The following is a 13,966-nucleotide window of genomic DNA, read 5'->3' as shown; positions in this document are numbered from 1 at the left end:
TTCACCCAAACAAGTTTCCTGTGATGGCATAACATGCTACAGTACTGACATCCGGTCATCATTTGATGAAATGTAATCACCAGACCAGCCCAGAACAAAGCATTATCAAAGCCATATTTTAAAGAAAATCTGCTGCCCTTATTTCAATAGCTTTGGCTTAGCAACCTTGTTACAGGACAATTACAGTCCTCAAAAAATAAACCACAGTACCCCCAGGGTTTGTGTTAAAGAAAACTATTCCATTATTTTTCCTCATTAATCAAATCATGAATTTTCACTTCATATTTTCTATTAGTATAAAATTCAACATATAAAGGTTGTAATTATTTTGATATTCCTGTCAATTCCACTTCATGATAATTTGAATTAATTTCGATGCTTTTTATTGTGTCTGCTACTTTGAATGCCTGATAATTGATGGGTACCATGTAATCTTGCATTCCTCTGTTCCTAGGTTTGTTTTTTTTACAATAATTTTATTTGGAAACATTTGAGGTAGGATCAAGATTTTAGGATTTTTAGGTAGGACAAGTAAACATTATTTGCTCCAGGATAATCCTTCTCTCTTAAGATAAACTTCTGTCTGTATTCTACTCAGTGCCAGAGTAGTAATTTCTCTGATTCTGTTGGTGGAAAGCTGTGTGCTTTCTCACCTGGAGGAGTGGGCAAAGTCTCCTCTGACAGCTCAGTGACGACCCCTAGGGGGCGCTCTCCAGTTCTCCCTCTGTGAGGCTCACTCATTTCTGGTACTTGGGCACCCAAAGCAGCTGTCCTCTTTCCATGAATTCTCAGCTCTGGCTTCTGAACTCAGGGAACCCACAAAGCTCCACACACTGCCGATTCCCCTCATTTGTCTAATGCATGAAAAATTGCTAAAATAAAATAGTAGAGATACATACTAGAAGCTGTGATGATTTTAGCATGATTCATATAACATACTGTAGAAAGATATTTCAAATATCTTTTTAAAAATAAAATACAAATTATTTGCTATTACTGCTGTCATAAGAGTAGAGACACACAATAAATATTAGCACACTGGTACTTTTTTCTGTAACGTTTTTGTAGTGTATCATAGGAGTATTTGAGTAAATCATTGCATTTGAATAGACTGAATAGACAAGTGTTGGCTCTGTTTAGGGGAGATGCTACCCAGCCACGTTGCACTCCCTTATAAGGGAGCCAACAACAAAGTTTTTCTTGGCAGGTACTGAGTGGTAAGCTCATTGGTCTCAGAGTCATATCTGATATTGTCTCCAATTTTATAACTGCGCACTTGACTTAGGTCCTGACAATATCAGCAGCAGCTACCGTTATTAAAGCACATAAACCAAATATTATGAAAACCACTTATATACATTAAATCTGAATTACCTAATTCACTCTTCAGGATAAAGTTGAATTTATTGGTTGCTACATAGTAAAGGAGGAATAAGTGGTCAGGCAGTGTTTCCTTCAGCTAAGTAGACTACTCTGTTAAACATCTTTGTCAATGTCTAAGGAAACAAATATAACCTGGGTGATATTCTATGTGTAAGAATTGAAATTTTTTTCCAAAAGTTATTACTATTGTTTTTAGTCCAACCCAGCAGTGCTCAGGGTCCTTGTGGTGCAAGGGATTGAAACTGGACCTCTTACAGTTGTGGCCAGTTTGATAGCTCTCTCTCTCTGGCCCAATAATTGTTGTTAATATTATTATTAGTTTGTTTTTTGATCATAGAAAGTAGTTCTCAGGGCTTAATTACTCCTGTCTTTGTGCTCAGGGATCACTTTTATTTTGTGGGTGGGGGGTACACCTGGCAGTGCCCAGGGATTACTCCTGGATCCTGTATTTAGGAATCACTTCTGGCACTGCTAAATGGCCCATATGGGATGCTAGGGATTGAACTCAGGTCAGACACATGCAAGGCAAGCACCTTACCCATTATACTATCTTTTCTGCCCTATCAGGAATCCCTCCTTATGGTGCCAGGGGTTGAACCAGGGTCAGCCACATGCAAGGCAAGTGCTTTAATCCTTGTACTATCTCTCCAGTCGAAGAACTGAGATATTCTTAAAGATGTCCATGTAATGGTACAGCATAGAAGTGTATAAACTTACATAGTAGTGAAAGGGTTTTTTTAAGTCATTTTCTGAGTATACTTTCACATATTATCTACTGAATGTTATGATAGAATATTTAATTAAAACAAAGTATATAATTACTAACCTTATCATCTAAAACTTCAAGAAATGTTTTTAGATAAGATGTACTTAAGAAAATTAGTGTTATGCAACATCCTTTCTTATACAACAAATTAATATACATTTATTGGGTGGAAAATGGGGAAAGGGAGAGATAGAGGGGTAGGTCTGTATTGATATCAAAGAGTTCATAAAAGGATAAACTCAGGTACCAAATCTTCGGCCCACATCAAAGACTTCCATTTCTGATGAGAGTCTGGAAACAGGTTCGCCTAGACCCTGGACTCCAGGAATCATGGCGGTGCGGCTAAATGAAGCAGCTCTGTCAATGATGTCACTGTCTCTCTAGTTCAGGGTGACTGGGCCTGTCTAAGATTTCTTAGGCATAGGTCTAAAATTCTGTTTATTTTCCCATCTATGTAGAATAGACTGGCCAGGTACGATGTTTCTTTTACCATGGTCCTATTGGAAAGAAAACACAACATGGGTCCTGAGAGACAGCACAGTGGGTAACGTGCTTGCCTTGCACCTGGTCCATCTGGCTCTGATATCTCGGCATTCCCTATGGACTCCTGAGCTCGTCAGGAGCGGCCCCTGAGCTCAGAGCGAGGTGTAAGACCTGAGCACAGCTGAGAGTGGCTCAAAACTAATTGCAGAATATGAATACTGAATGTCTTGGTGAATAAAATGTATTCATCTCTCTCTCTCTCTCTCTCTCTCTCTCTCTCTCTCTCACACACACACACACACACACACAAACACACATACACACAAACAGTATTATTCTAGACAATCTGGGAAAGGTAGAACTTTTAAGAAAGTAATTTGACTCCCTGGCTTCCTAAAACTAATTGCATGTAAAGAGTAACAAAGAGAGTAGCTGAATGACAAGAAAATTTTTGTAAGGAGAAGTTCTGAGAAGGAAAAAATTCAAGACATATTTAATACTCTACCTCTTCCTGCCTCCTGTCCTCCCGGGGAAGTCTCTGCAACCGGTTTTTTGTCAGTTCAACTTGCAGGCCATCGAACTTGTGCTTAAACCAGCGGTGGGCTTCTTCCAGATTAGCTGTTATCTGAACATGTAAAATAAAATGTGATTACCACAAATTATATAAACTATATATAGTTATATAAACTATAAGTTTTTGTGTACTAGGGGTTTATATGTTTGTGTGTGTTTGGGTGCAGCGGGGCGGGGAGGGGTAGGGCTGGGGCTCAAACTCAGGGCCTCACAGATGCAAAGCACTGTGCTCTGTCACTGAGCCATTAACCCACTTGGCCATCATTTTACCTATTGTTAAAAACCCACATGACCTGGGGGGAAGGGTGAGGCGGGCGGAATACAGACTAGAGACTGAACACAATGGCCACTCAACACCTCTATTGCAAACCACAACACCTAATCAGAGAGAGAGAACAGAAGGGAATTCCCTGCCATAGTGGCAGGGTGGGGTGGGGGGAGACGGGACTGGGGAGGGGGGGAGGGATGTTGGGTTTACGGGTGGTGGAGAATGGGCACTGGTGAAGGGATGGGTTATTGAACTTTGTATGGGGGAAGCATGAACACAAAGATGTATGGATCTGTAACTGTACCCTCACGATGACTCTCTAATTAAAAATAAACTAATAAAAAAAAAAACCCACATGACCAACTGCATGCATTATCATAGTAACAATCTCAAGGCAGCCTACCTCTACTACACAACCACCCCCATGCTCCAGGCCACTTTCCACACACTCGGGCCGAGCCTCACGCATGAGCAAAGTCCCACGGATCCCGGGTAATGAGGAACTTTGTGATATTGGACTCTGGGCTCAATGGGACCCAGGAGCAGAGATTCTCTGCTTCTCTCAGTCTCCAGTGACACAGGGGTCACACCCATAAGCAACCTCCTGCCAGTGCCAGATAATCTCCTTATTGGCCACCCTCAAGAACTCATAACTGCTTCTCCCGGAAGGAGCATAAAATGAGGCCCCCATAACCGTGCCACCGGACTCCGTGCCGGGCTGTTTTTATTTGGGGCACCCCGGAGGGTGGCAGCTGAGAGCCCTCCCCACCCCAAGGGACCCAACCCCGGCAGCTGACCTCCACTACACAACCGCCGCCATGCTCCAGGCCACTTTCCACACACTCGAGCCAAGCCTCATGCATGAGTGATCATATTCCTGGACCACACAGCCACAATGCAGCTGCACAACACATCATAAGACACTCCTACCCATTTTCCATAATTACCACACCATATCTGATGGGGTTCACACAGTAGGCAACAAATCATAGAGAAATATATATATATATATATATATATATATATATATATATATATATATATATATATATATGTGCCTCTCGGAGAGCCCGGCAAGCTACTGGGAGTATCCTGCCCACACGGTAGAGCATGGCAAGCTCCCCGTGGCATATTCGATGTCATAAACAGTAACAATAACAGGTTTCATTCCCCTGACCCTGAAAGAGCTCCAATCCTTGGGAAAGATGAGTAAGGAGAGGCTGCTAAAATCTCAGGGCTGGGACAATGGAGACGTTACTGGTGCCCATTCGAGTAAATTGATGAACAATGGGAGAACAGTGATACAATGAATCTCAAGTTTAAGAATCTTAACTAGAGAAAGAGGTATAAACTTGGTTGGTGAATACGTTCAAGGATCCTTTATGTCACTGTCATCCTGTTGCTCATTGATTTGCTCAAGTGGGCACCAGTAATGTCTCCATTGTGAGACTTGTTGTTACTGTTTTTGGCATATTGAATACGCCACGGGTAGTTTGCCAGGCTCTGCCATGCGGGTGAGATACTCTCGGTAGCTTGCCAGGTTCTCCAAGAGGGGCGGAGGAATCAAACCTGGGTCAGCTGCATGCAAGGCAAATGCCCTAAGTGCTGTGTTATCGCTCCAGCATGGATCTTTTATAGCTCTAAAAATGTATAATTTTACATACATTCAAAAAGCCTATTTTAAAAGATATTAGAACAGAAAACATTTTTAAAATTAGGGCCAGAGCAATAGTACAGTGGGGAGGGCGTTTGCCTTGCACATGGCCAACAGGGGTTCAATTCCCGGCATCCTGTACGGTCGCCAAGCACCACTAGGAGTAATTTCTGGGTGCAGAGCCAAGAGTAACCCCTGAGCATCTCCAGGTGTGATCCAAAACGAAAAACTTTTTTGAATTATAAGGGTCTATTTTACTTATTTACTAATTTACTTATTTTCCACTTCCACTAGTTGATGTTGAAGCACTAGAATCCATATATACATGGTTTTCTAGTTTATTTGTTTTTTATCCAGCTATGCTCAGGCCCTACTCCTCAATATAATATTATTGTATATGATGTATAACCATTGAAAAATAGAGCCTCAGAACCATTTTTCAGTGGTTATACATCATATACTATAACATTACATTTGTTTAAGGTTTAACCGATGATTTAATTCTTCTCAAAATAATTCAGTACTCCAAAATAATCACAAATAAATCTAGCACCATATAGTAAATTTTTTTATTATAATAAGGACTGTTATAACATGCTCTTAGAAACTTTCAAATAAATAATATAATACAGACAATAGATGACCGTGCTATTTATTATATCCCTATGACTTACAGCTGGACATTTATACATTTTGATGCCTTCTAGTCTACTCTGTCAACCTCCAAGCTCCTACCTCTAACAATTATAAATTTGTTCTCTGTGGTTTGATTTTTTTTAAATACCACTTCTAAAGCCTCATGCATGAAGGAACCAACAGAGGAACCAAGGTATGTGGGGCTCTTGACTGAGATCTCCAAGCCTGTTCGGATTGGGACTGGTCCTCTTCTAACCAGATCCCCCGTTTTACAGTAGCTTGGCAGTTACACCCACAAACTGCCCCCGGCGCCATGTAATCTCATCAATGGCCAAGATCCAGAGACTATAAAACAAAGCTCCTAGAAGAGAGTGATGCAGAATCTCGCATGGCAGAGCTTGGCAAGCTTCCTGTGGCACATTCGATATGCCAAAAACAGTAACAATAATGGGTCTCATTCCCCTGACCCTGAATGCGACGGAGACATTACTGGTGCCCACTTGAGCAAATCGATGAACAATAGGATGACAGTGATACAGTGATACCACTTCTAAGCAAAAGCATATGGTACTTGTCTTTCTGTCTGATTCACTGAGCATTATAATCTCAAGTTTCATCAAAGTTGTTTCAATATCAAGGTTTTATTCTTTTTTAATGGTTGAATATATTCCACCATGTATATGTGGCATGTACATTTATGGTTGCACTTTATTCATTATACACTGATAGAGACGTTGTTTCTATAGTTTGCTCATCTATATTATTACAAGTAATGCTGCAAAGAACATGGGGGTTTATCATATTTCTCAAGCAATTTTTTTCAAATTCCCAAAAGTAAAATACACAGGATTATATGGAATTTCTATTTAAAAATTTTTTTGAACCATGAATATTATTTTCTATAGTGAATGCGTAATTTACATTCTCGGTGCACCAGGGAATTCCTTTTCTCCACATCCTTTCTCCACATCCTTGCCAACATTTGTTATTTATTTTCTTTTGATTATTATAACAGATTGATTTCATTGTGGTTTTGATTTCTACTTCTACTTTCCTGATGATCAATTATATGCTAAACATCTTCACAAATCTAGACTGGAAAACTCCTGTTCAGACTGTTCACCCATTTTTCAATTCGATTGGTTTTATTTTAGCTTTAGAAGATTTTTTAATGTTTGTTTTTTTTAGCTGGTTTCTTTATATATGTTTTTTGATATCTGTCCCTTATTTAGCATAAGATTTGCTAAATTTCAATCCATTTTGTTGTACATTTTTTAGTTTGATGTAGTTTTATTTTTTAAATTCAAGTCTGAACCCCCATTTGAATTTTTATATTTGGATTACTATTTATATTTTAATAGTGGCTCAGTTTCATTTCTTTATATGTGGCTGTCAGAACCATTTACAGCAGAGTTCCCTGGTGTGTATTCCTGGCTCCTTTGTTAGAAATTGTCCATGTAATTATAAAATTATTTCTGGGATTTCTGTTCCCTTGATCTTTGTGTCTACTTTTATGCCAATGCCATATAAATACGGTGACTTTGCAGTATAGTATGAAATCAGGGAGTGTGGTTTCTTTAGCTTTGTTCTTTCTCAAGATAGTTTTGGATCTTCAGGGTCTTGTGTCTTTGCATACGGGTTTTAGGATTGATTTTCTACTTCTGAAAAAAAATGTAATCAGAAGGCTGATAGTTATTCACACTGGTTCTGAAGATTGCTTTTAATAAAAATATTCTTTCTTCTATGAGCAAAGAATATAGCTCAAAGGTATGTTTCTAACATAGGAGTAGAAAATATACAGTAATGTTACATTTTATAAGACAGAAAAAATCAAACTTGTGTAGGATAGTTAAATGCATAAAGTTTGCAGAAGTGGAGACGATATGGATGAGCCAATGAATGAGAAAGTCAAGACAGTGTTTCCCAATGTGTGAACATGGCATCCTGGGGAAAACTTTAAAGGTAGTAGATTTCCATAGGAGTGCTGCTGAGTGATACTACTTCTGAAAAAGTGGTGGCAGGCCAAATATGCTTAGGAATTTCTGGTCCAGACATTAGGTTTGCATGCTAGTGGGGAATTTATAAACACTATATACTTGGCAGTATTTTTTTCTAAAAGTTTTTCAATAATAAATCTTGGTTTATTCTGTTTTCACTTTGGAAACTAAACTTTTTTGGGGGCTCCCAAATGGTGGTCAGGGGGTGACTGGGGTAATTCTCTGTCACCTAGACCAGACAGTTCAATGCTAGGTGGCACAAGCCCCTGCATGCTTTTTTTTTCAAACTGCTTTTGGATTTGGGGCACATCTAGTGGTGCTCATGGGTACTCTCTGTTGGTGCTAAGTGGTCCATGTGATGCCAGGGGTTGAGCCCAGGCCTCCTTCATGCAAAGTTATATCTCTTCATGCCTGTTATCTCTCTGGCTCACTTGTTGATTTGGTTTGGTTTTGTAGCAATACCTGACTGTGTTCAGGCTTACCCATCTCTGTGCTAATAGGTCACTCTTGGTGAAAAAGAGATGACATCTTTTCACGTGCCTTTTGGCCAGATGTATGTCTTCTCTGGATATACTTTATCTACCCATTTCTTAATTGGGTTTTTTGTCTTTTTTTGATAATCAGGGATTGCACACACTTTGTTACAGTGCTTCAAGTCTGCAAAGTCTTTGCAAGAAATGTTAGTTTTCCTTATATATCGAATATGTCATTTTCTCTCACTTATCTTGACATTTGAATATAACTTGGTATCAGTCTTGTCAGGGTTCATCTTATTGAGACTTGTTGGGCTTCCTGGATGTTTCCTTCCCTGGTTAGGGAAATTTTCTGCCCCTTTCTTTTCCTACAATGCAGTAACTCTGATGGTGTATTGTCCATAAAGTCCCATAAGCCAGTTTCACTTTTTAGCTGCTCTGCCTTTTCTATTCAATTCAATTATTGTACAGCTTATATTTAGTATTTTATTATATTTCTATCATCTGTTGTTTTCTTCTAGTTTTAGGATTTCCTAGGCAGCCCCTAGTGAGCTGGCCATCTATTTAGTACAATATAGCTCCCCCACCTTGGCTCCCAACACATGAGCCATTGTTTAAGTTGATAGAGACAGTGAGACAGTGAGAGTAAACACATCACCATTCAATAGGTACATGAAGAGCAGAGGCTGGGGTATTTGACTTAACCAAAAAGCTAGTACCCTTAAAGTTTTTCTACTACCCTTTGTATGTTCTCACTGTGTTCAATTTTCCCCCTAAGTATGAGCATCTTGTGGGGTGGGGATTTCCAAGGCATCTTTAAGTTTGTCTAAATCATTATACCTATAGATCTGGCCTACCTGTTCTGATTCCACACTGGCTTCTTTCAGTTTATTGTCTGTTACCTCTTTAGATTTTCTCAAGTGTCTGATGGTTTCTTCTAATTCCTAAAAAAAATACAAAGATTTTTTAAAACTTCCAATGTACCCAAAGAACAAAATGTCTTTCAATATTAGAATAACTGGTTATCAAAATAATGAATAGACTTTAAAAAAAATTTATTATTTTTTGCTTTTTGGGTCACACCCACCAATGCGCAGGGGTCACTCCTGGCTCTACACTCAGGAATTACTCCTGGCGGTGCTCAGGGGACCATATGGGATGCTGGGAATCGAACCCAGGTTAGCCTCATGCAAGGCAAACACCCTACCCGCTGTGCTATCACTCCAGTACCCAAAATAATGAATATACTTTAATAAATACTTCAATTCATTTATTAAAATATATTAATTACTTTCTAACTTTAGTAGCTATGAAAATACAAAATAAAAACTTGATACTTTCATTAACTTAATAAAATATTCATAACTTAAAGATTCTGACTTATGAATTGTCTTTTTTTTTTAAATTTTGGGGTGCACAAGGGTTACTCCTGGCTCTGCACTCAGGAATTACTCCTGGCGGTGCTCAGAGGACGTATAGGATGCCGGGGATCGAACTCAGGTCAGCCACATGCAAGGCAGACACCCTGCCCACTGTACTATCTCTCCAGCCCCCAATTTTCCTTTTAAAAAGTGGTTAACTTTGCTTCTCAGACTTGGAAAATCTGTTGAAAGGTTAGGCCTTTATGAACTCTTGAGACACATTTTCAGAGATATACAAAGCATTTATCAAATAATATTAGAGAGTCAATACCGCTCCTCCAACAGCAACAGGTATATCTGTGCTGCAGGGAAGAACTAAGGAGCACAGTCTCTGAAAGACCATAAGATCCAGATCACATGAGATATGGCTGTTTTTAAAAAATGAGTTTCATATTTTATTAAAGTCAAAAGTGGATAATGCACCATACTCAAATCAACAGGCTTTTGAAAGACTGACTATAAGGACTAAGATGAAGAACCTTATATATTTTCAATATTTTACTCCCTAGAAAATCTAGGTGTTAGAGTTCAGGGTTAAGAAATGCCACTGCTGGGGGCTGGAGCGATAGCACAGCGGGTAGGGCATTTGCCTTGCACTCAACTGACCCGGGTTTGATTCCCAGCACCCCATATAGCCCCCTGAGCACTGCCAGGAGTAATTCCTGAGTGCATGAGCCAGAAGTAACCCCTGTGCATCGCTGGGTGACCCAAAAAGGAAAAAACAAAAGTGGGATTAAGACATGCCACTGCTTATAAGATGAATCTTAAGCAGAAACTACTTACCTGGCACCGATTCTCTAGTTCTTGCCTTATTTTTCGCTCTGTCTCTAGCAGTAGTTCCTGTTGTTTATTCCGGGCCGAGGTCTCATATTGGCTCCTGGCCAACAGTTGCATTTCTTTCTGCAGATTTGTCATTTCACATACAAATTTCTGGATACTCAATGACTGACAAGACAAAGAGAGAGTTGCTGAACCTGATTTTATGTTTGAGATTTTATATAGAAAATACGTGAAAATCATCTACCTGTTCATAGTTTTTTTTCTGATATTGTTCCTTAATTAGCTCCATTTGCCTCAATTCTGCTTCTATTTGCTGAAAATAAATGCAGAAGTAACAAAAAAAAAAAAAAATCAGTGGAAAAACTGGTTTGCTTCCCACAACACCCAACTGGAGATAGAGAGAATAGAGAATACCCTGCCACAGAGGCAGGGTGGGGTGGGGGGGAGATGGGATTGGGGGGTGAGGAATACTGGATTTATTGGTGGTGGAGAATGGGCACTGGTGGAGGGATGTGTTTGTGAACATTGTATGAGGGAAAAACAAATTCTAAAATGTGTGAATCTGTATCTGTACCCTCATGGTGATTCACTAATTAAAGAATAAAATAAAATAAAATTAAATTAAAAACTGGTTTGCTTTTTTTTGACTAGAGGATGACAGGGAAAAAAAAAAACATTCAAGATCTACAGTGGGTTTTCCTTACCCACTCACTGGCCAGGCTAGCCCAGTGACCTGGACAGAGCCAGAACAGGCCCTTGGTCGCTGCAGAGAAACCAAACACTTTCTAGAAGAATCTCTGCTGGAATAAAATATCCCTACTTTGCTGTTAACACACACCACCCAGGGCAATCTGCCCACTTCTCATTTGTAATTTGTAATTCCCAGAAAATCTTTGGTTCTGCTAGCGGTTTTGAGGATGTTCCAGAATATAGCCCCCGTACCCAGGCAGAGAGTCTCTTGCCCGCACACCTGGCTGTCTTCCCCGAGGCCCCTCGGAGGGGATGGGCTCCAGCTTTCCTCCCCACCCCCAGCAGAGCTCCTGGCAGCCAAAGACCACCGGAACCTAGCTACAGCCATGCTGGAGGCCCCTCTCCACACGTTCGGACAGGCCTCATGCATGAAGGTACCGGCAGAGGAACCCAGGTGTGTATAATCCCATCAACGGCCAACATCCAGAGAGAGACTTAAAAACGAGCTCTCAGAAGCGCTGCCGCTTCTCAGCCACGCGATATCATGTAGCCTGCTTCTCCCTCTGGGAGAAACTGGCAATCTTTTGAGAGTTTCCTGCCCACATGGGACAGCCTTGTAAGCTTCCCATGGTGTATTCATATGCTAAATCCAGTAACAAGCTGGATCTTATTCCCCTGACCCTGAAAGAGCCCCTAGTGCGACATCCTTGGGAGGGCAGAGTCAAGAGAGCCTTCTAAGATCTCAGGGAAAGGACGAAATGAGATGTTACTGAGCCTGCCCGAGAAATCGGTGATTAACAGGATTTTCGTGATTCGTGACCCAGGCTGTCAGCACATACTAAGAAAGGCAAGACTTTGGGTTTGCTCATACAACCTTCATCCTCTCTATGTTCTGTATGTTATTCGCCTTTGAGGACAAGTGGAGCTTAATCTGGGCCTTCTGAGTCTTTATTTTCTCCTTGTTACTATTCAGTATCTTTTCCTGCTCTGTAAGTTTCTGCCGCAGCTCTCGGTTAGTCCGGGACACCTCCACGGATCTCGAATTGGCTTCGTCAAGGGCTTTCTTTATCTTTGAACATAAAAAAAAGACCATTATTTTTTTACTGTCCAAGTAGTAAAAAATTAGTTTATGCTAAATTTTATCTCTATGACAAGTGTGATACAAGTGACAGTTGATACTCAACTTTTTACTGTCCAAGTAGTAAAAAGTTAGTCTATGCTTAATTTTGTCTCTGTAGTATATACTTTTTATTTTAAAACGCTTTTTAAACTTTTTTTTTTGGTGGGGGGGAGCCCTGAAGTGATCCCCAGGAGGCTTGTGAGGCCAACCTGGTGATTCTTGACCAATCAGGCCAGTGGTTCAATGTAGGAGCCCACTGGCTCTATGGCACCAGGAAATACCCAGGCCATCCCAGCTGTGCTTAGTAACATGCTCAAGGAACCATATGTGCTGGTAACTGGAGTTGTCTACATGCAGGGAAAACACATGAAACCCTTTGCTATCATCTACATCCCTGGACCTTTTAAAATGAAAGAGGAGCAAATATGGATATCTGATTAAACAGATTTGTAGGGTAATAGGTTAAATGATTTTAAAGAACAAAATCTTACATGGAGAGTATGAATGTAAATATATGTTCAGCATTTGATTTATTAGATTTATTAAGAGCATGATACATACCTAAAGTCAAATCTCAGCTGCATCACTTACTAGTCAAGAGATATGGGTTAGTCAACTTCCCTATGCCTCAGAGTCTTCACTGGAAAAGTGTGTGCTTAGGAGTCATGTAAGAGCTACATAAGATGAAGCAGAAAAAGAATGTAGAATCTGGCACACTGTAATAATTCACTGAGTATTACCATGTGTTACTATTTTCCTTTGTGTCAATTGAAACTAAATGTCTGGAGAATAGAAAGATAAGTGGTAGTTTATTATTGTATAAATACTTGCCAGATATTGACTACAAGTATTTAAAAATTTTTAATAAGTTTGTCCAGTGGACAAATAGCATAGTCTTTACTTAAATCAGGGATGGGGAAACTCTTTTCTGCCAAAGGTCATTTAGATTTTTATCACATCATTCACCAGCCATACACTACAGGCAGACAGGTCATGAGCAACCAATGAGAAGTGTACAAATCTGTCTCATTATGTACTAGGACAAGATCACATGAGTTCGTGGTCCTTACACAGTCCACAGGCAAGATGTTCCCCACCCAACTTAAGTAATTTAGTCATTCTTTTCTTATTATGCTCTTAAATGAATACACCTGGATTTTGTGAAAAGGCACCCATGAAGAGAGAAGATAGGAAGATGGTATTATGGTAATAATTACCTCTTGATACTGGCATTTCCTTCAGATCCTAGTTCTAATCATATTTTTTATTACCATTCAACTAGCTTATTAGATATTCCATTACTTCAATCATCTAAAACTCATTAAGCTGTAACAACTTTTACTCACTTTATATTTAAATATGATCAGATACTGACAATTACTATCTGCATATACTTTCCAATGTAATTTCAAGTCTGAAAAAAAGTTGGAATGATTTTCATTTATGACCAAGGACACTTACTCGGCAGTGATTTGCACAGATAGTAAATTAACATAATGTTAATAAAAGGAAGAGTTGGGACTACAGTTAATAAAGGGAAGAGTTGGGACTATGGTTAATAAAAGGAAGAGTTGGAACGCAGGCAGTTCTACACCACTGCTAACTACACCATTGCTACTAGCTCATTGTTCTACTCTCATAAATTTACAAACTTTGCTGAACCTTCCCAAAAAAGATGAGTGCTAACATAATAAACATTCTGAATTAACTATCGTTGATTAA

At 39.6% G+C, this 13,966-nt stretch overlaps 1 protein-coding gene across 1 annotated transcript in view; it reads right to left on the bottom strand.

Annotated features, from left to right (window-relative positions):
• Positions 1-2,553: 2,553 nt before the first annotated feature.
• Positions 2,554-13,966, bottom strand: part of CCDC150 (coiled-coil domain containing 150) — a 142,932-nt gene continuing 131,519 nt past the window's right edge. The window contains exons 25-30 of the mRNA XM_055121257.1: positions 11,999-12,193; positions 10,679-10,747; positions 10,438-10,599; positions 9,091-9,177; positions 3,138-3,257; positions 2,554-2,646 (exon numbers count right to left, since the gene is read on the bottom strand). Coding sequence (XP_054977232.1) covers positions 2,554-2,646; positions 3,138-3,257; positions 9,091-9,177; positions 10,438-10,599; positions 10,679-10,747; positions 11,999-12,193 — 726 coding nt within the window. The remainder of the gene's footprint in view (positions 2,647-3,137; positions 3,258-9,090; positions 9,178-10,437; positions 10,600-10,678; positions 10,748-11,998; positions 12,194-13,966) is intronic.

Source organism: Sorex araneus, chromosome X, assembly GCF_027595985.1.
Source record: "Sorex araneus isolate mSorAra2 chromosome X, mSorAra2.pri, whole genome shotgun sequence".
Lineage (NCBI taxonomy): Eukaryota > Metazoa > Chordata > Mammalia > Eulipotyphla > Soricidae > Sorex > Sorex araneus.
This window is presented reverse-complemented; position numbering and strand designations above follow the sequence as displayed.